The sequence below is a fragment of the Bactrocera tryoni genome, chromosome 3 (assembly GCF_016617805.1).
Source record: "Bactrocera tryoni isolate S06 chromosome 3, CSIRO_BtryS06_freeze2, whole genome shotgun sequence".
Classification (NCBI taxonomy): Eukaryota; Metazoa; Arthropoda; class Insecta; order Diptera; family Tephritidae; genus Bactrocera; species Bactrocera tryoni.
In genome coordinates this window covers 22134461-22161345 of record NC_052501.1, presented here as the reverse complement: position 1 = coordinate 22161345, position 26885 = coordinate 22134461, and the positions used below count along the sequence as shown (strand labels likewise).

General features: G+C 38.2%; 1 protein-coding gene across 1 annotated transcript; it reads right to left on the bottom strand.

The window, feature by feature from the left end:
- Positions 1–7245: 7245 nt before the first annotated feature.
- Positions 7246–8474, bottom strand: LOC120771304. Its single transcript, XM_040099238.1, has 2 exons — positions 7680–8474; positions 7246–7539 (listed from the first exon to the last, which is right to left on the bottom strand). Exons 1-2 carry the CDS (start codon positions 8352–8354, stop codon positions 7417–7419), a joined length of 798 nt encoding a protein of 265 aa, XP_039955172.1. The 5' UTR covers positions 8355–8474; the 3' UTR covers positions 7246–7416.
- Positions 8475–26885: the final 18411 nt, after the last annotated feature.

Sequence of the window (26885 nt, the reverse complement as noted above, 5' to 3'; positions counted from 1 at the left end):
AACTAACCGTACATTTTAAACGGTCGCAACTAGCAAGGACTGGAATTTCAAAGAAACCAGCTCTTCGGCTAGCTCATTGCCGGCTACCTCTTTATGCATCGGCCTTCAGAGCAGGTGTACACTGTTGCACGTTCAGCTTTTCTATACACATCTCAATTGTATGGATAGTTTGGTATGCGGAAATACAATGCCTTCTCCTTGGTCGAGTGTGGAATCGTTCCTCTCTGCCTTACGTCCGCGAGTAACTTTGAACTTCTTTGTGAAGTTTGCCCTCTTCCTAACGCCAACTCTTGGTATAAAGACAGTGGTGTTTCTTCCCCTAAGAACTTAATTTTTTAAGACGAAATTATCTTCACTTTGAAATGCCGTTCTGTTGCCATGAACAGCATGGTATGCTTCGCTGCCTGGTTAATCACGAGATGAAGCGTTGTGAACTCCAGCATGACTTCAAGTTTTAGCATCTTCGATAGTTGAAGACCTACCGAAGACTGCGTTTGCTTTGATGCCCAAGCAACCGCTCCATAAGTGACAAGAGGCCTTACGATCAAAGTCTACAGCCACTTGATGATACGTGCCTAGGCTAAGCGTCTACATATCATGAGTGCTTTGGTGGCTCTGGACAGTAATAATTCCACATGTCTATTCCACCATAAGGTTCAGTCTTATGTGACGTCTAGGAATTTCACCACTTTAGACACCTGCAACCCCTTGCCAACAAGTTCTAGAGCCTCAAGCTCGGAAGAGATCTTCGCTTTGTGAAAAAGACAACGGTTTAGTGTAACATAAACTCAATCGAACAGGATAAATTTTATATATTGAGCTGATGTGCAAAGTGCCATCTAGAGGGTGTGAGGGGATCTGAAGTAATAGAGTTCGGAGTTTAAGGCAAAGGTAAAGACAAAGTCGATTCATATTCAACACTAAACAACATTATTTTAACCCAACCTTTTCTGAATTAAGCTGTAGTATATCCAATATTATACGTATTATAATTTGATCACGTATTATTTCCAGAAAAATATGCTCTCTAACTTTCTTTAAGGTACCTTAGAGATTGGCCAATATTTTAGATAAAATGGTTGGGTTACCATAGGCAATGAAGTCCTCTTTTTCACCATCTGGGGACTTAAAACCTGACAGTCCGATTCTGCATATTTTAAGACGTAAGATTGCTTACCTTAAGTACACACATATCATGCTCAAAATTTGGTTAGAATCGGTCAAATTGTTCCGAATATAGGTTTTACGAAAACATTTATTTTTTGTTAAAAAAAAAGTCGAAAAATAATCCAAAGCTGAGCAAAAATCGAAAATAATAGACCATTTTGTTAGTTTTTTAATGAATAAAAAATACGTGTCCTATAGTTTTCTCTAGGGACACAAAAACATTGTTTTGTACGAAGAAAAAATTTAAAATGTAAATTTCGCTTGAAATGGCCCATAAATGTATGTATACTTTATAAGGTCTTCGACGCTTCCTTATGTTCAGCGTATAGTAAAATAAAGAGGAAGGAAGGCTGATAATATTTTGCCATAGACACTATCTAATTTGCATAGCCATGGGCGACTGGTCGACGAGTTTACTACATAAGACATTAAAAGTCTCTATCCTGACCGAATCCAAAATTATGCACCTTTGCTTTGGAGTACTAGCCTTTATTAGGAATCCACCCAATGGAAAAAGTTGTAACATATTTTTATAGGTTGCTATTCCAGCTAAGCTACCTGGAAATGAAACTGAAAGTACTCGACGAACCCCCAGAAGAGAGGTGATGAGGTTGTGCTTTCTCAGTTTTTCCAAATAACTTCGACAACTGGTATCCAGTACGATTTTTAACCTTCCCGCTTTGACTACCATTAGACTACTTTGAGAAATATAAGACTTTTAAGTTCATTTTAGTGAATTGGAAAGCACATCTGTTCACTCACATCCAATTTATATATTTTTTAATGGAATTTCTGAGAAAACTTTATTGGCAATATGATAATCTCTTAGAAAAGCAAATAATTTTATACTCTTTGAGAAAGAAGTTGAGAAGATCTCAGAAATCAGATTTCAGATAGTAGTCAAGATACCTTAAAATTGTTTTTTGTGCTTTGGGAGTTAGATTGATATTCTATGTTGATTTAAGAGCATTCTTTGCGATTCCAGACAGACAGAAATTGAATGAATAGCTATGAAGTTTAGCGAAAGAGGAACCCATACTGAAGCAAATTAAGCGCAGAAAATTACACTGGTTAGACCGTAATTTGACGCAGACTCCAGATAGCATTACGAAGATGTTATTTGATTGGAATTCGCAAGAAAGTGGCAGCACAACATGAAAAGTGTCGGTACCACGTGCATCAGCCGATGCCAAAATCACTTGAAACAGCGCAAAGACCACATTCCCCAATCGGATGAGATGCCGAAACTCGTAGAGGCTCTAAACTTCAAAGAGTAGGAGCAAAAGAATATTGTCTAACAAATTCCAAAAAGATTCAAGTTGTGTGTTGAAGTCCAGAGCAGATTAACTTTATAGCGAAAATATTTATATTTGCGGAGCAGGAACTGATGTTTGAGGACAGTAAAATCTTACTATAGGACAGATCTGGAGAATACGGTGGAAGGGGGAAATCCAATTCACAAATTTTAGTCATGATTTTTTTTTTAGCTTTTTACATTCCTCAGTATGTTGATGGAACAGCATTTTCTTATACTTCTTCAGATGGAATCGTTTTTCGATGTCATCATTAAGCAGTGCCAACAGCTCGCTCTAACTATCGGTATTGATGGATCAGGCAACATATGGATAAACAAAATTAAATCTTTGGAAGGAAAATTAGATGATTTTGACAGATTTGATTACAGAGCTGACGACTTAGGCCTAATTTTTTGTACAATATGAAAAAATAAGACTTCGCGGCACAACAACAGCAATTCTATTACCGTCCTCACTTTTCCAATTTTTCTGTTTTTGTACCGCATTTTAAAAACTTTCCCATTTTATGTCTTCATTTTGTTATTTCACACACTGTGCGACACTAGCTGCAATTTTCATAGCTCCTGCCAGGCTATGAGACAGAATTACATACATTTTTGAAATTCTAATTTCTAAATCCAGCAAAGGTGCCAACTTAGGTTGCATACATTTACACAGAGTATTAAACCGAAAGCTAAAATTTTGCGAATGCCCACGAAAACCGTTACTTTCAAACGCGCATAAAACTCAAAAATGTATGAGTTGAAAATAAGATATCCCGTTAACTGCAGCAGCAGCTTGTACGGCCAGAAGATTTGATGTACTTACAACAAAAAGTCATTCAGTGAGCCTAAGACAGCTGTTCTTCTACGACTACCAACCGCATGCAGACACACATACACACATCTATATCATCTTATAATGTACTCGGTGTGCCTGATTGCCTGCGCACACCCGTCAGGGGTCACGCTCATTTCCATTTCATTTCAAGAAGTACTCAAGTACACTTGTGGCCCTGTCCGATGGGCGATTATGCTTGGCACGGCGTAACCCCCTGCTAACGCTGCAGTATGACCCCAGCTGCGCTTTTGGCTATTCAAAAAATTTGCTTTTCCTCCCTCCGCTGCCCTGCATTTTTCACGTGGCTTAAAATATTTGTATGTCACTGCTTTGGAGTATGTCTGTCCGTCGGTTGCTCGCAAAATACGGAATATGAAGCGTAAGCGCAGTGGCAGTTTAAGCGCCACAGACATTTATGTGCTTCTTGCACACATACACACACACCCGCACACACATGTACATTTATATACACAAACTCCCTCATACAGCCGTCATTTGCATAACGGCGAACGGTGTGAGGCAGATGGAAAACAATTACAAGTTTTACTTGCACTTGTGCGCCTAAAAGTGCGCAATACAATTTGCATAATACCCAAGTCCACAGTCTCAGCCGCAAGAAGTGCAACCGCAACCGCAGCGGTGATAGTCACCAGCGCAAATGCCACTAACCGAAAACGGTGTAATGCAAATGAGTGCAAATTGAATATAGTTTAGCGTTTTGCTCGAAATTTTGCTTTAGGCATTTAAGCGTGTCGCTGTTGTGTCAGCGGGGGTGGTGTCGTCAAGCCGCTTGTAAATAGCACAGCTGGACGAGAAAACGACAAGACACCTTGTAATATAGCTATGAGCGTATGCTATATAGTACGTGCTATATAAAAGCGCTTTAGAAAGTTGCTCAGTGAATGCGGAGTGAAAAAAGAATTTGTGCAGTTTTTACTTTTATTTAACAGCCTTTGGATATCTTTTTAAGAGGGTCATTGTTTTATATACAAATATAACTTCTAATACTATAAATACCTCTAGATTTCGCTTGCAGAATTTTTCAAATCAAACTACTGTACTAATTCTCCTAAATTATTTTTTTTTTTCTATCGGCTCGTGCTCTGCCCGTTTACTTCAATTACCACTCCAAATAATTCTGAAGACATCTTATCTAATTTAATTAAGTTAAAACCATTTTATAAATGTAGGCCAGTTACGATACCCCCATGCTTCCTAAAAATGAATGAAAAATATATACTTGCCTTTGTCAAGGATATTTCATTCCTCTCTTAAACAAGGTATACTTCCTTCAATATCTTCTTCTACTTTATTGACGTAGACACCGTATAGGCGGTTATAGCAAAGTTTACAATAGCACGCCAACCGTTCTTACTTTCGGTATTTGGCGCCATTTGGTTATTCCAAGCGTAGCCAGGTCCCTCTCCACCTGGTCTTTCCAAAGAAGTGGGGGTTTTCCTCTTCCTTTGCTTCCTCCGGCGGGTACTGTGTCGAATACTCTCATAGCTGGAGTGTTTTCATCCATTTGGACGACTTGACTTAGCCACCGTAGCCTCTGTCTCTTAATTCTCCATCCGGATTCACCGTTGCCAATGCGCAAAGGACTCGTAACGTCAGCGACCATGCCTCTGCACCATGTTGCCGGACGGGGATGACGAGTGACTTGCAGAGTTTGGTCTTTGTTCGTTGAGAGAGGACCTTAATTCTTAATTGCTTACTCAGTCCGATATTCTGCGTTGGACTTTGAGGCTCATGTTGTTGTTGCTGTTAATGCTGGTATCAAGATAGACGAAATTATCTACGACTTCAGAGTTATGACTATCAATAGTGACGTGGGAACCAGGTAGCGAGTTCCACGACTGTTTGCTTGATGACAGGAGATATTTCGTCTTGCCTTCGTTCACTACCAGACAAAGTACAATCTATTCAATGACGGTCAAGAACGGGTTGACGACGAACCACGTCCAGAACAACCATCAAAATCAACTGATGATCAATACGTCAATAAAATATGGGAATTGGTGCTGAAGAATCGACGATTAGCAGACAGAGATCTTACTAGCATCGTTGGAATATCGGAAGAATCAGTGAAAACCATTTTAAAAGATCATTTATGCCTAAGAAAAGTGAAAGATAGATTGGTTCCATAATCACTAATTTTTACCGAAATGCCGTGCCTTCCGGCTACCAGGATGTCATAAAATGTATTATTATTAGCGATGAGTCTTGAATATAAGTATGCTTACAACCTGTAAACAGACAATAAATCGGCCAAATATCGTGGCAAAGGTGAGCCAAAGTCGAAAAGACCATGTTTTCTTCGATTATTGAAGTGTGGTGCACTCCGAATTCCTTTCGACCGACAAAACTGTCAACAAAGAATGCTAGACAAATTGTTCTGATAATCCGGAAGTAGTTAATGCTATTTTCACGAATTTCCATCGAAATTATTTTTCTGTCTATTTCAAGCAGTCTTTTTTTGAATTAAAGGTGCTCGAAATGTTTTTTTTTGCGACAAAAAACTTTATATTACTCAGGTAACCAAAAGACTTCGATGTTAGTCGGCTCATTCTTGATGATTAGGTTTTTATTTCTTTCTATCCGCGATTTTCTTGCTATCAACAGATTTCTTCCCTTTTAATCGCCTATTGACCTTTAATATATCTCTTATCTTAAGTGGCTTAAAAGGTTGGGTTAAGATCGTTTCAATGGCGGTTCCTGAAGAGGGGGATGCAATTTGGATTACTATAGACATACATACCTCACACACCTCATAAGTCGACAAAGCGTTTTAAGTGCAATTCTGGTTTGGTTGATTTATTCCCACCAACTTGTCTGGGTTTCTTGAAGTCAGAGCTTCCAAGAGTTTAAGCTTTAACCCTGCAAAGGCGGGACCGTACAGAAGGAAGAGAGGTGTTGAGCCTCAGCTTCTTCAAAAAGATTTTACAACCGGCTGCCAGTAAGATTCTCAATCATAATATACCGAGAAGAAATAACAGTACAAAATCCTTTAAACCAGGGATTGACTAATCGTAAGATAAGGGAAATCTTCTGGCAGCAACTATCCAGTAGTGAAACTCGCGAAGAGAGCGGAGCATGAATCCGTTCCCAATCTATGGATAACAGGGCTAGAGCGTCTTTTTTTACGAACTCTATTGTCACATGTATATTGTATCAGCTCTCTTACAACGTTTTTTTTTGTTATATAGTAGGAGGAAACATCGAAGGCCGGAGGGTGGATCATTAATCTTCTAAACCTAACCTACTTCCAACTCATATCTCTCTCACCGGATTAAGTATTACTTCATTGGAATGACTTAGTTTTGTCTTAATTAGATCTGACGCTTCGCTGACCGGCTTTCCATTTACCAAAGAACTCAGACATGAGTGCTGTAAATTTTTCCACTAAAAAAAGGCCGCCAAGTGAAGTTTTTATCTTTTCCCTTACATTTGAAAAACAAGGGCAATGAAAAAATACGTGCTCAGGGTTTTCTATGCCCTCTTAATACGTCGGACAGTCCGGACTAAGATCGTGATGGAATCGGAACAGATTGCTTTTAAAGTATCCATGTGCATCAGACATCAAGTTGCATAGTAGAGGGCCCAAGACCGAGCCTTGCGGTACTCCATTCGAGATAACGTAGTTCTGAGTATCATTGTCAGTGTCGAATAACAATCTACTATTTTCAAAATAGCTCATTACCGTTGTCAACTTTTGAATGCCTACTATATGCCCTGATTTAACACACTATGTTTAATACTAAAATTATTCGCGTACATTTTTTCGATAACAAATTCTGAAGAATTTTGTCTCTTGGTCCTAATTAACTAAAAACTTTAATAGCATCTCCAACACTTGCTGCCCAAGGATGACTGCAAATGATTCTGTATAGATTTATATTAAAATTGACTAATTTATAGTTATATATATCCAAGTATTTATATATAATTCAAACATATGTATGTATATTTACTGAATAGTTATTTATAGAGCAAAACTGCATTAATTAACCTCATTCTTCTTAAGCGCCTAGTGAATGCCTTACTTTCACTACATAATTATCCGCTCCAGTTAAAAGCCACACTGCGTCACGTTTAAGTATGTAACTTGCAACTATGGCAACGCAATCGGCACGGGTCCCCAGGAAATCACTTTAAAACCGACGGCCTCCAAGTTCGTCACATCCACACCATTCGCAGTCAGCGTTTTAATTATTGACGTCAGATTAGAAGATTTCTGCAAAATGCAAAACGTGAGCGAGTTAAAGGGAAGACAATAAAAAAATAGCGAAAACAAATCAGCGATGAAGCGAAAACTTTTCAATTTGCTATAGTACACTAGGCCGACCATCGCTCATAGCTTAGGTGTGTACTCACCAGCGTTGCATCGACCATGGGGCGCAGTTCGGCGCTGCGCAATGCTGCATAAAATTGCGCGAATGCCAGATTCTGCTGACGCTTTTGATTAATCAGTTGCACGTATCGATCGTGCGGCAAGTGGCCCAGCAGCTCCTCAACAAAACTGTTAAACGTGCGTAAGTGGCGCGCCGGTGGTGGCAGGATGGGTGGTGATAACGTTGATACAGTTCCCTCGCCCACTGCCCGTGGCGGCACTTCGTTCTCCTCCGCCAAGTCATTGAGCAGCACAAAGCTGAGCTGCGGTTCCGACGACATCTGCACCTCGAACGATCCGGCATCAGCGCGGCCATATGCGGGCTGCTGTCGTGCGTCCGGCACAAGCAGATGCAAATAATCCAGTACGTCTATAACCTCTGGTATTTGTTGGGCTTGCTGCAGCAGTGCTGTAAATTGCGTGCCGCGTAGATATTTGAAGACTTCGCGGAAATTCGAATCGGTGATGTAGTGCTTGGCGACGATTTCGTCCACCGTGGCTGTGGGTATCAAATCGAGAAAGCCTTTTAGCTCGTTGATGATTTCCGGCGAGATTTTCGCAGTGCCACGCGTAGTGGCCAGCACTGCTGCGCTGCTTGTTGTTATTGTCGCTGTTATTGCGCATAGCAGCAGCAAACAGCGATTTGTGTGCGAAAACATTTTTTTTTGCGTTTTTTTTTTGTCTGGCTTTGCACTACGTTCGCTCACTGTACCACCGTCTTTTGTCACTCACAGTCGCACACTAAATCACCGAACTCAATCGCTGGCTGACCAACGCTTCACTTGAAAACGTCATTGTACTCTGGCGGAGCTATCGCTGCGGTCGCCAGTTCCGCTGCTTATCAGCGACTTAAATTACGCTGAGCCGCGTATAAACATTGTCTTTGCTCGCTTTTGTGTTATTTATCGCTAATTTTGTTTTCATTCTTGACCGGCAGCAACGTTTGCATTGTTGTTGCAGTAAATGTGTTGTGTACATACATACATATGTAAATATTTATGCTGCCTGTTTGCTGTGTAATTCTATACATACTATATGTATGTATTATCTTATCTGTATTTATTTAATCATTTGCAGTGGTACGAAAGTGAACACGTGAGAACATTTAAGAAAAAAAAACAAATTTTGTTTGCACTTTTGCCTTTACGAGTATAAGTTCGAATTCACTCATGTACTACTGTGATCAAATGGAATGGTGAATTTTCTCCGATTCATCTCTTTCAAAGTAATCCCCTCATGCCATCGTTTTTTTGATTTGTTATTCACAAATTCAGGAAGCATCCTCATTTAAATACAGTGGCCCCCAAAGTTCGCTTCAAATTTCACAAAATTATTCGGAAATTATATTTTTTTAGTAAAATTAATACGAAAGACTTGTAGTTGGCAGAATTTTATTTATTTACAAATTTTACAAGAAGCATCCTCATTTAAATACATGGGCTCACAAACCTCGCTTCAAATTTCACAAAATTATTCGGAAATTTTCACAAAATTATTCGGAAATTACATTTTTTTTAGCAAAATGACTACGAAAGACTTGCAAGTTTTATTTTAGTAACTTTATTATTAGTTCAAATAAATTTTGAGTTCCAACTTCAAATAAGGTACAAAATTTATTTTGAACCGAAATATGAATTTAAGCTACTTTAAGTATAAACATGACAAATATCACAAAATTATTTTGAAATTTTACTTATAGCTGGTATTGTTAAACCCCCTTTATAATTGCTAGCGTTCCAAGTAGCAATTTATATTCAGTCTGAATAAAAATCTCTTATCATTTTGCCTTTGGCTTTGCAAAATATGGAAAAAACAAAAGAAAGCACATTCGAAAGAAGAAAAATTATTTTTAAACTTCGAAAGGAAGGAAAAAACATTGCAAAAGATGTCAAGATTTACCAATAGAAGCGTTTCAATCAGCTCCGTAGTTTTAAAGAAAAAACCGCTGAAGTTGGGGCAGCGATTAGGGAGGCCGGAAAAACTGTAAAGTCCTAATAAGGCCGTTATCATGTGAAAAAATTAAAAAAAATCCTTTACTTCAGATTGAGAAATCAATCAAAGCCTCGCTCCATATACATATAAGATTAAGTGTCAGCGCTGAAACTGTACGCAGGACGCTTAGAGCTGCTGGCTATAAAGGGTGAACTCCACGAATAAAGTTGGTTATAAGTGAAAGCAAATATGAAGAAGCGTTCGGAGTTTACAAAAACGTGCATAAATCTTGGTGTCTAGTTTTGGTTGGCAGTAATTTTTAGTGACGAAACGAAATTCAACATACATACATACATGTATTTGGACCTGATTGTGTCAACAAATTTTAGCGAAAAATGAATTCCGAAATGCAAAGGAAACACACAATATGTTCGGTTAAGCCTATTTTATCAGTGATTAGCTCCATAATACCCACACCATTTCCCAAAGCAGTACATCTCCATTCACAGCAGTATATCTCCTAGGGGTGGAGATATACTGCTGTGGGAAATGGTGTGGGTAATATGGAGCTAATCACCGACAAAATGGGTGACCGACAATTTATAAAATATTAAAAAATAATTGAAATGTTAGCGCGGATAAATTCGGACTTTTCGGTCGAAACATACATATCTGAACAGAATAACACCCAAGGGAGATTGATATTCCAGATGAGCAAAATCAAACCACTGCCACACGAACATCTTTATTGTGTCATAATTAAGCACTTAGTTAAGATGGAAAACTTTAATTCATTTAATTTGGTACAGGGGATCGCAGTAGTAAGAGGCACTTGTTGGCCAAAGCATTTTGGAGAGTGAGCATTGCACCGCCCTTTAAATTGTTAAATATACTTATCTTCCAAGCCGCTGAAGCTAACTGAACCAAAGTTGGGGAGAAGAAGTATTTTCAGTGCTTCTTTATACAAGAACTTTCACGTCAATGTAGGCGAGTAAGACAATTAGCTAGGGTGCAGGTATTTTAGAGCGTCATTTTGGCAAATTTTCTCTGCAAATTTATGCACTGAACAGATCATTAAGGCAAATCGGCGTAGAAGATCGGACTTCCTTTATTCTTGTATAAATATTTGCGAACATCCAGTTGACTTTATAACACACATATGTAAGAAATCTTTATGAAATTAAGAAAGAGAATCTTTCTTATAACAGTGCAGGTGTTCCCTCTTGTCAAAAACGAATGAAATCAGGGCTCCTCCTGTCCTTCATTCTTTTAAAGATACGCTTTCACTTTAGAACGTATACAATTATATTGGTCAATCTGTGAGGTTTATTCATTTTCAAATTGTGAGAATGTAAACAGTTACACCCGAACTTAGCTTTTCCTTACTAGCTCTATGCTATATTTCTTTCATAAACTGATATGAGTTCTATAAAGTCAAATAAAGGCTAAAGGAAGGTCTAAACGCGATAATTGTTGGACTCCATAATAATAAAAAAAGCACATTGAAGAATAAAGAGTAGTATCCAGAGCCAAATCGCTTATATGTATATAACTACAGCACTAACAGCTGAAACTCGCTTGGCCATAAGCTGCACAAGTCCCAAGTTAAAATTCAATTACTTATTTGGTTTCATATACTTATATATACATACATTATGTATGCATTAAGTGAGCGTAGGTATCAGATTTCTTTCTTTGGAATTTAATCCAATACTTTTAAAAATAGTTAGATGGCAATAACAGTACATATTCCTAAAGGAACATATTTTGGAGAAATAATAAATAATATTTAAACATTCACTGGCCATTTTTTCATTTACTATTATACTTCGAAATTACTTTAGTTCATTAAAACAAAGAATAAAAGTTCAGGAAACGAACGCATTTACATCATTCGATCAATAGAATATAGCGATCACATTTATCATAATAAATGTAAAGTCACGGCCATCAATAAGTTTGATGAACAAATCTCACAAGCAAAAACCATGTTTGTTATGGTTGGTTCATTGACTTCGAGAAATTCATAATCATACTCGTATAAGGCCTTTATTTAAAAACTACTACAAGTGAATGAAACAGCATGCTCCTATGTGAATAAATTTATGATGTTCTTGCCCACTTCTAGAGAATAATTACATATATCAGCAACAAACCATTTGACCTCATTTGGTTCGTAACATTCGCAATATTGATATCAAATCATTGTAATGCAGTTTGAAAACGATGGTTCCTATAGCTCAACAATGGTTCGCTCGTTTCCGTTCTGGAAGCTTCGATGTGAAAGATGCACCTCGCTCTGGTCGACCTATCGTTGAAAAATTCGATGAAATTCAAAAAAATTGACCAGGACCGTCACACAAGCAGCCATAACATCGCTAAGAAACTTTCATCATCAAACGGGTTTGAACCATTTAAAATAGGCTGGCTACAAAAAGAAGCTCGATGTTTGGGGTACACATGAATTGTCTGTGACAAATTAAATGGACCGAATTAACATCTGCGTTACTTTGCTGAAACGGAATGAAATCAAACCATTTCTGAAGCGAATGATAACAGGAGACGAAAAAAGGATCAAATACGACAATAATGTGCACGAAAGATCAGGTTCCAAGCGTGGTAAAGCACAACAAATGGTAGTAAAGTCAGAATTGACGTCTCGAAAGGTTATGCTGAGTGTGTGATGGGATTGGAAAGGAATCATTCAATATGAGCTGCTCTAGCCTGTCGAACGATTGATTCTACATTTTACTATCAAAACTGATGAAATTGAAGCAAGCAATCGAAAAAAATGGCCAAAACTGATCAACAAAAAGGGATTCGTCTTCCATCGAACAAGGCTAGACCGCACACATCTTTGATGACTTTGCAAATACTAGCAGAGCTTGGCTGGGAGGTTTTTATTCATCCACCATATAGCCCTAACTTAGCAACATCGGACTACCATTTGTTTCGGTCAATGTAGAACTCTCTTAATGGTGTAAAGTTGGCTTCAAGAGAAATAGCTTGTCGCAGTTTTTCGCCGAGAAACCAGAAAAGTTTTACACTGATGGAATAATGTCTCTAGCGGAAAAATGGAAAAAATGGTTCGACTAAAATTGTATATACTTGGTTCTTAATGTTCACTATAAAAATAAAAGAAAATAAGTTGAAGCTTAATTAGAAATACGAAAAAACTTCATCTCTGATGTTTCCTTTTAGGTTTTGCAAAATTCATAGCAAACTTAATATATTATTGGTCTACAACTTTGCTTCCGCCGTTTTTTTTTTTTGTAAATTTAAGGCTTTATTTTATAAAAACGGTTAGAATAATGTTATTCAAGATATTGGCCGTCGCTAGCTACTACTTTCACCATCTTTCTGGCAGCATGCGTATTCCGTGACGAAAGAACTCCTCATATTTCGAGTCGATCCAAGTATCAATTCAATTTTTGACTTCTTCATAAGAACTGAGGTGCTCGTTAGCTAGACCGTGTGCCATCAATCGGAACAAGTGGTAGTCAGATGGCGCAACGTCTGGAGAATACGGCGGGTGGGGTAAGATCTCCCATTTCAGCGTCTCCAAATACTTTTGGACCACCTTTGCGACATGTGGCCGAGCATTGTCATGCTGGAGAATGATTTTATCGTGTCTTTCCTCGTACTGGGGCTGTTTTTCTTTTAGTGCTCGGCTCAAACGCATCAAATGCGTTCGGTATCGATCTCCTGTAATGGTTTCACTTGGCTTTAGCAGCTCATAATATATCACCCCACGCTGGTCCCACCAAATGCAGAGCATGACCTTGGCGCCGTGAATGTTCGGTTTAGCCGTCGACGTGGAGGCATGTCCAGGCTTTCCCCATGACTTTCTTCGCTTAGGATTATCGTAGCGGACCCATTTTTCACTACCAGTTACAATGCGATGTAAAAATCCCTTTCGGTTGTGCCTTTGAAGCATCTGTTCACATGCAAAGAAGCGCCGTTCGACATCTCTTGGTTTCAAGTCGTAAGGAACCCAGTTTCCTTGTTTCTGAATCATCCCCATGGCTTTGAGGCATTTTGATACGGCTTGCTGTGTCACTTGCAACGATTCGGCCAATTCTTCTTGGGTTTGAAACGCATCTTGGTCGAGTAATGCTTCCAATTCAGCATCTTCGAAAATCTTCTCCCTTCCACCACAATGCCGGTCTTCGACTTCATAATCACAATTCTTAAAACGTTGAAACCATTCGCGACATGCTCTTTCACTTAGGACAGCCTCACCGTACGTATCCGAAAGCATTCGATGAGCCTCAGCCGCACTTTTCTTGGAATTAAAATAGAAAAGCAAATGTCGAGAATTCGGCTCAAAAAGTGACATTTTCAGTTGGCAATAAGTTTGGGATGCAAACAGATCTCTACAAATATTTTGTTGGGTTAATGTTGACACAAATGTCCAAGATCGATATGAAACGATTTAATCGACCAGTGCTGGACCCTAGGGACATCTATTGGAAAACGGCGAAAGCAATGGTGTAGACCTCAGAAAATCTAAAAATGTAGGCTATACTTTATAAAAGTGTGATTATCATTAGATTTACATGTGTTCTTTTAATCAAATATGGCAGTGTGACTGTTTGGAATTCTTGTGGCATACCAAATAATTTCACCGAAAAATTAAGCCTTTTACCGCACAAGCTTTAATAATTCAAGATTCAGGTAAAGCTGGTGTACATGTAAGGCTAGTGTAGATGTATATGTAATGCTTTACGCCAAAACACCGTTACATACAGTGCCACAGCCTCAATTTCATTCGCATTATTGCCGGCGACCTAACAACCACCATTATCCTACCCCTGCCTTAACCAATGCATATATGCTTGTATGTGTATATGTGTGAGTGTATTAGAACTACCACAGATTGCTCAGCCTGGCGTTATTTTACGACACACATTAGTCTAACTAGCGTAATTTATGAGCTGCGTAGAGCAGACGGCCAAAATGTGGCAGGAAAGCGGTGCAACCGGCAGGTAAGAAGTTGTATCCTGAATGAGCCGCTATGCATGTATGTGTGTATGTGTATGTTTTTAATGTGTGACTATGCAATATTAACGGCAAATGGTAAGGCGACCGGTAGTTAGTCGAAAAACGTCTTTTCCTTGCGGCCAAAAGACACTTTCCGGTGTAGGAGCGGCGACAGCGTTGTGTACACCTGAGCTGCAACGCATACACACACATACATAGGTGTGTGTTTATTTGCTTGCTAGTGTAAGTATGCTTGTGCGTTTGTAGTCGTTTAGTGTTCCAGCTCGTTTCCTTTACCACTTTAACGTCGACACTCCGCAACCGCAAATGACCCAAAATGGCGGCAAGGCGGTGTTGCGTAAATCGGCGTGGAGGGAGTGGAAGGGCGGGGGCCTACCTGGCATCAGTTGTGAATTGTTTTTCCGGCTTAAATGTGAGAAATGTTTGCCATTTCCACCTGGTGGCCATGCGTTTCCCGACGACTGCGTTCTTACCATGCGTTATGTGTGTGTTAGTGTGTGTGTGTGTATGTGTGTGCGTTGCAATAAAATGTGTTTATGTGCGAAATATACAAATGCAAGATAGCATCTGTCTTCCTCATAACTACACCCATAGATGGCGCGCTTCCCAAAATATATATGCCAACGTGCTCCAAACAATCGTTTTTAACCCCCTCTAACATCACCTGTTTTCATTTAACTTCGCCCTCACATTGACAACAACCAAAAATGCAACAACAAATGCGTAATTACGAACTCCAGTACAGGTGCAGGTGTGTTATCGATATGCCGCTGCAATGTGGTGTCGGGTTCATCCACGCTATTAGCCCAAATGACGCTCACCCTCTCCTCACTTTTTCGAAATGTTTTCAAAACTATTGTACTTTTACTTATTTTCACTACTCTATTTATTTATTAACTCTGTTTGTGTTTTGCAGACAAACGCAAAAACTTTGCAGACGTTCAATTGTTTGTACTTTTAACACACTACAACAATGCAACAACAACAGGTGTGGTGCGTGTGTCGGCGAAAGTGTTCGCGAAGAAAAGGTGTAAATTAGAGAACATTTGCTTTTACTTTTTCCGCAGATAATTGCCAAGATCTGCTGTGGGGGGTTTTATTGCAAATTAAAAACCGTTTTCTGTGGTTGTGGAAGATGCTACTTGAGTAACTTTAATATGTGCGTTGTAAATATGCTGTAACTGCACTTGGTGTGCTGCTCCTTCTCGTTCATTGCCGTCTAAACAGCCAAGCCCACTAAAGTGCGTCAGTCGGTTCTTTATGCCGAAATTGATACCAATTGGAAAACTTAGCTAAGCTGTCTCTTTTTGTTCTACCAACCGGTATTAATCCTTTCAGAACTGAGGGATCAAAATAAATACCGCAGAACTCATGAACTACCATTTTGCTAGAATTCGATAAGGACATCGCTTTTCCACCACAAATCCTTCAACAAATTTTGCCCTCTATTTGTGTTTAAAGTTTCATCTTACCACCAGCAGAAATCAGGTTTGTTGCCAGCTCCAACCAACCTAAAAGGTGTTCGCTGTTAACTTTCGCTCTCGCCTAGAGCAAGGCATCAGGAAAACAATGGAGCATCTCTTGTGCACTTGTCCCACATTGGCAAGACTACGCTGTAAGCATATGGGGACCACGGTATGATACACTGGAAGAGGTATCTATAGTGAGGCCACAAAGTCTGTAAAAATTTGTGTCAAGCGCAGGCATTCTAAAGGATAACTACTCCTCATGGACCTAATAATTGAACTCCATCTGGTATCGCAAAAGACCAAAACTCGTCTATGCGCAACTTATTGGCCTACCAGATTAACCTAACCTAATCTAATCTATATTTTCTTGGAACACTTAAACTTTGTCGAGCCTCCTTTTACCACATAACATCAGAACTTCGAATTTTAGTTTTGTGGTTTTCAATAAGAAATAAAATGCTTATAATTTAAAGTTATTTTGTAAGCCCGCAAAACAAGACTCTTCCACAAAATCTTCCATAAAGTGGATGGACACAGCTCCAATTGTTGCGCGCGAAGTTGGATGTGACTTTTACCAAAAAATCTGCTAAACTATTTCAAAAACTTACGTTGGTACCCATTATTGGTATACAAGGTTTGTCCGGAAAGTAATAGCACTGGTTTCGTCCCGCCGCTACTGTACTTCGGAGCTTGCGCGCACCGACTGGATTCGTCAGAGGGTGTTCCAAGCTAACGAACCAGCGGCTTGTCAGCTCTTTTCAACCATCTGGAGAGTCAGGACAAACATTTTCTCGCGACGAGTTTCTGTGAGTGGTGCAAGCCGAAATTTCAGCCTTAGTTAGAGCAGAGATAAGCCATTAAATTCTGTGTGAAACTCGGTAAATCTGCAACAGAGATATGATCAAGCAGGCTTACCAAGATGTTGCTTTAGCAAGAAGTGGTGTGTTTCAATTGCACCAGGCCTTTATGGAGGGCCGGGAAAAGGTCGCTGATTAAGAAGTCGAAGCCACACACCGCCTTTCTTATGCACAGCTACCTAACCAAAGCCGGCATTTTGCAGACGATAGAGGGGACTCAAGCAGCATGCTCCTCGTCTTTCAAGGCAATCCCGGAGAATGCCTTCCGTGACGCATTTAATGCTTGGAAATCGCGCGGACAGCGCTACATCGACGCAGAAGAAGCCTATTTTGAAAGTTTATAAAGAATTGTAACGATTGGTTCAATAATTTTTTTAAATCGACTCAGTCCTATTACATTCCGGACAAACCCTGTAAAGCCAAACAAAAGTGGTTCATTCTACTATAAGAAGGCAATTTGGATCATTTTTGGATTAGAAATACCACATGTTAAAAATACAATTTTTGGTTGAGTCTTAGAACTCCCAATAGGCTAATGCCATGCTATATATCAATGATTTAATTAAAATTAAAGAAAAAGTCATATTGTTGAACATGTTCGTTAGACTTACAAATTAATTTCTCTTTGACGTAATAACAAATAGTTTCATGATAAGTCATTTTGTCTCATTGTACCGATCATTTTGATAAGCATAACATTACTTCTTATTCCAAAAACCATTAGACTAGGAACAACTCAGTGTTTCACTGCCATCTTGCGATGTGTGGTCCTGGTCTGAGCTTAGCAAGCATTGGCTAGCAACTATAAGCTTGCAAGCTTACAATATCCTTTAGGTACAAAGTGGACTTTTAAAGGTGTATTGAATTACTAGTTGTCCTTAACAGGGTTCCCCACGTCACAGTTGTAGTATTGGAAAAACTGGAAACAATCCTAGAGGCATGCGCGCTGATCCGATAATATATGATAGATAGGTGATAGGCGAGTCCTGATCATTTTCATATTTATCAGGAGGTTGCATCAGAAATTATCAGCGTTCTTAGCTAGCCAAGTGCGGTGCTTGATGTCATCTGTCACCACAGTTAGCCATATCATCTATCCTAGATGAACTAACATATGAAACATTGTGTGAGAGTAAAAACCAATTTCCAAAAATTTTAGATTATGGACTGACCGGGTTTTCACTTCGAAACCTAATACAATATTATAGTTTAATTGCTATTACCCCATACCTTGTATTAGTACTACATATACATATGGCAAATAAAATTTTTACTTCATTATAAATCTCTTTATACGTATGTATGTATTTACGCTACGAATTCAACATTTAAGCTATAAATATTACTTTACCACTGTCAAAGTCTAGTCGCTCGTCATAAATTGATAGCATGTCAACACTGGCGCGTCCCTGTTTCGTCAATGTATGGTCTTAACCGCCTTTGAACACTGCAGGCTACAGCAAAACCAAGCCGAATAACACAAAAAGGTTCAATATCAATTATTATGTTAATAATAGTGTGCCGAGCAATGTCGAGCAGTGGCAACTGGGACAACAGGACTACACTAATTTAGAAACAAACAGAGCAACCAACAAACAAAGGCAACATTTTATCGAAAATGGCATAAAGGACTCGAAGACTCGTAAGCCTGCAATTTTCCGTTGTAAAACATAAATAGCAAACCTGTCATTTTAGCCAAGTACATACAAAGTTGCAAGCGGGACGCCTTCATCTGCCACACCAATAAAGTTGATTTAAGAAAAAAAGTAAATAAAATCGCAGACGGCGGCAAACACCAGCATTTAAATGCACAACAACACACATACTGAGCACGGCGCACACACACACACACACACATAGAAATAGCCTATAACAGAAATATTCGTAGTCATAGCTTAACGGTAATAGCGGGTTACTGCTTGTAAGTATTACTTCCCGGCTGCGCATCGGCGTCGTCGTCTCGATTGCCTTGGGCCCGTAAATGCGATTAACTGCATGCGATTTCCATGTTGCACCCCCCCCTTCCCGGTGTTGTTGTTGTGGCCAACGTTGTTGCTTTGCGGCTGAAGCTGTCGATGTTGAAATTTGTGCGCACACCATTATTTATTTTAATATGTAAGTAATGTCGAACACCCCGGCCGATATTTCGAAGCACCAATGCCGTCATTGCCAACGAGGCGAACCGGCAAGCGCCAGCAATCAGGCCGCAAAAAGCAGGCGGCACATGAAACTTGCCACATGTACTGTTTAAAATGTGTGTGTGTGTGTGTGTGTGTGTACATAGCAAAATGCCAACTTATAACGGTATAACATATTAAATTGTTAGTCTTGTTGATTTTGCACTTAGTAGTGTTGGGCGTTGAAGTCCTAGGAAGAAGTTGCTGAGTTGTGCTACCCCTGGTTTCGTTCGGCGAAATCAAGTGTAGTGAGTTTAATTAAGATTTTATATGATCGATAATTATGTTGTTATACTCTCGCAACAAAGTTGCTAAGGAGAGTATTATAGTTTTGTTCACATAACGGTTGTTTGTAAGTCTTAAAACTAAAAGAGTCAGATATAGGGTTATATACTATACCAAAGTGATCAGGGTGACGAGTAGACTTGAAATCCGGATGTCTGTCTGTCCGTCCGTCCATCCGTGCAAGCTGTAACTTGAGTAAAAATTGAGATATCATGATAAACTTGGTACACGTATTTCTAGGCTCCATAAGAAGGTTAAGTTCGAAGATGGGCAAAATTGGCCCACTGCCACGCCCACAAAATGGCGAAAACCGAAAACCTATAAGGTGTCATAAGTAAGCCATAAATAAAGATATTAAATTGAAATTTGGCACAAAGCATCGCATTAGGAAGGAGCCTATTTGGACGTAATTTTTTTGGAAAAGTGGGAGTGGCCTCGCCCCCTACTATGTTTTTTGTACATATCTCGGAAACTACTATATCTATGCCAACTTTACTCTATAAAGTCGTTTCCATCTGACATTTCCGTATACAGTTCAAAAATGGAAGAAATCGGATAATAACCACGCCCACCTCCCATACAAAGGTTATGTTGAAAATCACTAAAAGTGCGTTAACCGACTAACAAAAAACGTCAGAAACACTACATTTTAGGGAAGAAATGGCAGACGGAAGCTGTACCCAGGCTTTTCTTAAAAATTGAAAATGGGCGTGGCGTCGCCCACTTATGGACCAAAACCATATCTCAGGAACTACAAATCTAATTAATTTTACAGCAAAATAAAAAAATATGTAAATGACGGATAATGAAATCTCGATTATCACTTTATCATGCGAGAGTATAAAATGTTCGGTGACACCCGAACTGAGCCCTTCCTTACTTGTTTTCAATTAATATTGAATTCTACAAATAAAGTGTGAAAAAAGGGTCTTTAAGTATTTCAGTTCTAGCGTGGAAATATATTTTCGTCTAGAGAAAATTGTACAGATTGTACGAAATGTAAAGTACTATATTTACCACTAATAATCTGCTTCGAGGTTAGTTCAATAAATACTTGTATCGAAGAAAATTATTTTATTGAGATATTCCGGAGACCTTGAGAGCATTAATTTGATATATGAAGTCTCAGGGAAGTGATATATCAATATAGTATGATAAACTTTCCGATATAATCGGAATGAAATTTAGCGGATTGATCAGTCTTATAAAATCTGTGAAGGCCAGTGGAAAATGGTGCCGATTTCGTACCATTTTTGATGGCAATTTGCTTTATAGCAAGAAAATTTCAAAACGATAAACATTATTTGAAGTAAATTTAATGCAATTTAAAATATTGAAAAATCTTCAAAAGATCCTACGTGCTTAATTAGTTTAACATGCGTTTGCAGAAGTCAGAAAAGGGTTTATCGTATCCATAGACTCTTTTAACTCTGCCATCCGAGAGTCAAATATGTATATCACACTCACCATGTAGTCCAGACTTTATGTCTAGTTTCGACTTTATGCTTTAGTGGATACTACAAAGACTATTTTATATTTAATAAAATTTTCTACAAGTCATATGGAGTTAGCTCAAGTTTCTTCAATTATTAATTCACTTTTGTTGTATATTTGATATATAGTATTTCATAAGGGAAACTGTTTCGACGACGATATTTAAATTGAATCTACGAAGTTAAACTTATTCTTTAAAGAGCATTAACAAAAAGTTTTACGGGTGTTGGATAAAAGTTCGTAAGCTATAGCACTTTGAGTGATAGAAGCTAAGGTTTTTGAAAACAAAAATAAATTTCATTACTTAATGAAATAAAATTTTTCAAATGAAAAAACTCTGCTGATAACAAAAACTGGTTTAGTGCTGCAACCATTCATATGTAGTTTAACTAATTCCGTACGGTCAATACGATCACCAAAAATTATGAATCTATCCAGACTTCTAAGAGATACCATTATGGTTGATAATACCGTATGAAAAAAATCAAACAATTTATTTTGGTGTTGAACGATATAGCTCAAACTCTAAAGGTATAATAAAGGTATAAAGAAAAAAAATTGGACACAATGTTCAATACAGTTTGTCCACACAAAAGTCCTGCCCAAAGTAGACATCGCGTGTTTTTACAGTCGAGAGAATGCATTTTCTTACAAATCAATAAAAAGGATGACAAAAATTGCATGAATTTCGGCTCCACCAAGTTTTTCTTAGCCTAAGACCTCAAGAGAATTACCAGTGAGAGAATTTTTACCGACAAAGAAAATCATATAAACTGAGACCTACTTATAAAAAAACCACGGGTGTTTTTTAAACTCTGATTTTCTATGCGGTATTATTTTTTTGGAAGCCACTTTTGTTTGAATGGCTACATTAATAAGCAAAATTGCAACAATTAGAGTAATGATAATCCACAAGCCATTGTTAAGACGCCAAACAGCTCAATGGGCAGGGGGAATCATTGGTTCAAATTTCTTCGAAAATGATTGATGCATTTTTTGTACCTGAATTGCTGGGTGGTGATATGTACGATTACAGCCAACGAAGTAATCAATTTATTGAAGGAAACATTTGGTAAGCTTATTACATAGTCTGCCTTTTATATTAAGGGATTTGGTAACCCTAGCGCTGCAATCTGTCAACTCACAACTTTAAGCTCGTAAATTTTGACTGTTTTGATGTTATACAAACTCAGAACTTTATGACATATGATCGCTGTTTGTATTGTTTACAATAACTTAAAATATTTATATCTGGCAAAAAAGGGAATAAATCTCAAATATTTTCGCGCGATTATAACTTACAACTCAGCAACAGTGCATAGAAGAACTTAATACAGTTTTTGGCGATGAAACTCCATCAAGTGGCAGTGTTTATCGATGGTATGTTGAATTCAAACAAGGTCGTAGATCACACCAAGACGAATTTCGTGAAGGTCGTCTAAAATTGTTGTTCCGGAAACTGTTAATGATGTTCACAAACCTATATTGCCACAGCATCATGTGATCTATCGTCAGATTGAGACAAGTATAGGCGTTAGTGGAACTAGCAAACATTCAATATTGCATAAACATTAGATTGTAAAGAAAATTTTTTCAAGCTGGATCCCACATATTTTGTAATCGCTTCAAAAAAATTCCGTATCGATTGGTCGAGAGAAATGTTAAAAGAATACGATAGCGGTGCTTTGAAACACATTTATGAGAGCGTGACAGGTAATTAATCGTATATTTATACACAAGATGCAAGTGAAGATCAGTCAACAGCATGTGTGTTTCAAGATGAGCCGAATTCAACAAAAGTTGTTCGAGCACGAAGCATTTGAAAGCATGTTTTTGTAGAAAAACTGGACATTTCGTAACCATACCACTAGAACAACGCAGAACAATAAGTTTTGAGTGACACACAATCATCTGTTTGCCAGTTACCTTACAAAAAATCAGGAAAACCAACTACTGAAGACGGATCACTTTTCAACACGACAATGCAAACTGTCATACTTGTATATCTCCTGAAACCAGTATATTTTTGAGCACCCAAAACATCAATCTGATGAGTAATCTACTTTATATGCCTGGCTTGGGACCGAATGACATCTTTTTATTCCCGTATATAAAAAATTAATTATGAAGTCAACCTTTTTTAACTCTTAATGAGGCGATTGATGGGTTCAGAATGCATGTTTTGGTCAGGAGACAAAAATATATATGTTAATGGAGAATGGAGAATATTACGAAAAACATTAAAACGATTTTCAATGATTAAAATTTGTTTTTGTTTTCTAATTTAGAAATATAAAAGATAACCCATGTATCTCGCATCGTGGGCCTGTACCGTGGCTTTCAAGATCGTGCAATCGTCGGATTATTTTTTGAGCGGTTATGATAAGTCGCAAGTTTACGCACACAAGCTCAAGACAATTGACACCTTAGCATAGAATATTCTGCTCGTTATTGATGACCAATTGCTGCAAAAAATAGTCGAAGGTTGGGTTTCTCGGATGGAATATATTCGAGCAGTCCGCGGTGGCTTTATAGTTAAATTCTTGGACATAACATAAAACAATATGCGTTTTATTTCCTCTGTAAGATATAAGAATCACCTTTTCGTGGAGAATACAAATTAGAACGTTTTTGGTAGAATCTAAGGAAGATCAAAAATAAATAGCAAATTTTAATCTCAAAATCTTCGAATTAGTGGCAATTAAAATTGACATATTGAATATATACTCAAATTTCTAAAATGCCAGAGAACGCGCTCACGCGAAGTACCAACTGAAACACTGTAGTAGAAAGGGTATAAATTGAAAATTGGCGCGATTGCTATGACACTTCTAATTAGCGAAGAATCACAAATAAACACACACATGCAATACACCTAATTTTAGACACACACTTAAGTGCACGTGTTTGTATGTATGTGGGTGCGTTGACTGGCATTAATAAGCCAACTGGTTGCAGTAGTGCACTTGTCAGTTGTAATTAAGTGGATTTCTTGAGGCAAGTGGTTGCACAGAAGCAATAAAGAGGGTTAAATGGAAAAGTCATTGCGTAGTGTAGCGCTTCGGTGCAACAGTGACACGTGGCGCGGCGCATACACGTGTGTTGTGGCATGCTTAGTTACAGAAAAACATAATTTTTGGCATTTCCTTGTATTTGGCGTGTGATTGCAAACAATTTCATGAAATATTACAAATCGTTAAAGGCTGCATTGGCAATTACGTAATATATTATAAGATTTGATTAATGAAGCAGTTGCAACAACAGGCCTCAAATTGCACACACACACACATAACAAGCGTTCGTTGGTTCAGTGGTTGTGATTGCAATGCATGCTGCACTGTTGCCAGCACTGCTCTACATAGTTACAACGAATTGTTAGTGACAACATAATACTCCTGATTTATGCTAGTTTCCTGCATACGAATTTCAATTCCAATTTCAATATTTTACCACAATCATATAACTGTGGTTTTGATTTAATTAGTAGTGTTGAATAATGTCATATTTCTGCTTTAAATTAATTGGCAGCATTTCTTGCTGTATGAAACTGATATGAATCATTATTGCTAAGTAATTATTAGTTGACGTAAGATCAATACAAAATCTATTGGTTTATAATTTAATAAGAAACTTGGCTGTAAACGAACGCTTCGGCTTGTTTTAAATTTATTTCAAGTATTTGAAATATGCAACTCAAATATATGATAACATCATAATTATAATAAACAGTCTTCTAAAACAGTAATCATAAATTATAAGGTTGTCGACAACTAAAGCCAAAGATGAACAATTACTGACAGGGATATAATTATTGATGTTCTGTCTGACAACAGAAAATGATGTTTTTTAGTTAATGAAATATTATTAAAACTTTTTTTGATAAAATGGTGGTAACTGAAAAAATGTAAGTTAAAGGTGGCTGTCCCTTGGATTTTTACAAGTATATCACACTTTGTGTAATAACAGAACAGGGTATATTGAGTTTGTCACGAAGTAACACCTAGATGGAAACGCCGGATAACCTTTAAAATATATTCATAGTATATTTAAAAAATCAGTTTGACGAACTGAGCCGATTCCGAGTCATGTTCGTCTATCTATCCGTCTGTCTGATCGTAAGTCTGTATAAAAAAATTCAAAAGTAGTTAATCAGTTTTTAGCATATCGATCTGAAATGTCGAAAATATCACGAGTTTCTATTTCCGACATCAAATAATCGGCTATCATGGCGCGATAACGGTCGCCATTGACGATTACGTTCGCACAGGTATCATTTTTGAATAAATATGGGCCAACGATTCCACCGGCTCACAAACCACACTGTTCAAGATTTAAGTTCCTTATAATGCAGTCTTGCGCATAATTAGTAAGGACACAAACCAATACCAGTCAGCTGATTGCTGTATGATCAATATAATTGTATCTTACTTTTAGCCTGGTATTCGTAGACTAGTAGTTTCACTCTAGCTTAGTGAATGTAAATGTACTTTTACCATATTTAAACTATAGACATACATATATGTATGTAGATATGTATCATTTGGCGTGATGCTACAATCCGTTAAACAAATGTATATTTAAGGAGTAATTCAATAAAGAAGAGGCCTATTTCGTGATAGACTGGTGTACGAGCAATACGAGCTTTTCAATTGGCGGAATTTTAGGATAACTTTCGTACACACACCAAACCTTTTTTTTCTGGATGAAATGGCAGGCCCTCAATCACTTTAGGTTGCTCTTTGTCCCAAATGCAACAAGTTTACAAGTTTGCTTTCATACCCATTGAGCCAGAAGTGTCCCCATCGATGAACAAAATTTGGCTCAAAAACGACGGATCTTCTTGGAACTTCTCAAGATCCCATAGAGCGAAGCGATGTCGCTTGAGAAGGTTCAATAATAAACGTTAGGTCTCATGATGAGTGTTAGTGTTGCTAATAAGTAATACGCTCGGTAAATGTTATTCCAGCGTAAATAGCAATATACAATAAACAGCAATACTGAACAAAAATTACATGACATCTTGACACAACTCATGCGTTATCTGTCAAAACAAGACTATTAAAAGAAAGTACATCTACTTAGATCACCCGTTAGTACCGGTTACATTTTCAGATTTAGCTATACATAAAATTGATGTCATAGATATTATATAGTCACCTATGATCCATATTACAGCATCGGTGCAGTCGAAATTAAAAATTTCTTGTTTTTTCATTAGGTTAGGCTAGATTAATCTGGTAGGCAAACAAGCCAAAACTGCGCGGCTTCCTTTCCTTTGCGATACCAGCTGGAGTTCTAGGGTTGCTAGGTACAAGAGAGTAGTCATATTTTAGGATGCCTGCGTTTAACGCAAATTTTAACAGACTCAGACAGTGGCCTCACTATCGATACCTCCTTCAGTGTGTCATACCGTGGTGACCCTAGATGCTTACATTTCTGCAGTCTTATCGATCCGTTCACCTTTCTTGACAATCTCGTCCACTATTTCATTGCCCTCGATGCGGTTTTGGCCTGGCACCCAGTAGAAGTAAAGTTGCTTGCTTCTTGCAACACCTTCCACTGCTGTTCTACTTTCCAAGACACTTCTGGCCGATATGCGATACGAGGTAATTGCCGTGATTGCGACTTGGCTGTCTACGTAGATGTTGACTCTGAAATTGTCTGCAGGTGCATTAGTGACCAGCTTCTCGGCCTTCGCAATAGCACAGACCTCAGCTTGAAATAGACTGCAGTGGTCCGGCATTTTGAAAGGTTGCCTCATGTCTAATTCTAGACAGTATATTCCCGTCCATTTTCGGGCCATCAGTATAGATGTTTAGAATGTCGCGCATAGATAACTTATTTTTACGTCAGCCATCTTTTTCTATGTTTACTTTCAACCTTTTTTTCACATTGGAAACATGTAGTCGATGTTTACCCAACCGCCCTTAACTACCGAGTTATGCCCGAAGATTCTATATATAAATTTTCCT

Coding starts and splice junctions, on each gene's coding strand:
- LOC120771304 (XM_040099238.1), bottom strand. CDS start 8,354: ATGTTTTCGCACACAAATCGCTGTTTGCTGCTGCTATGCGCAATAACA. Junction 7,540..7,679: donor CCATGGTCGATGCAACGCTG/GTGAGTACACAC, acceptor TGCATTTTGCAG/AAATCTTCTAATCTGACGTC.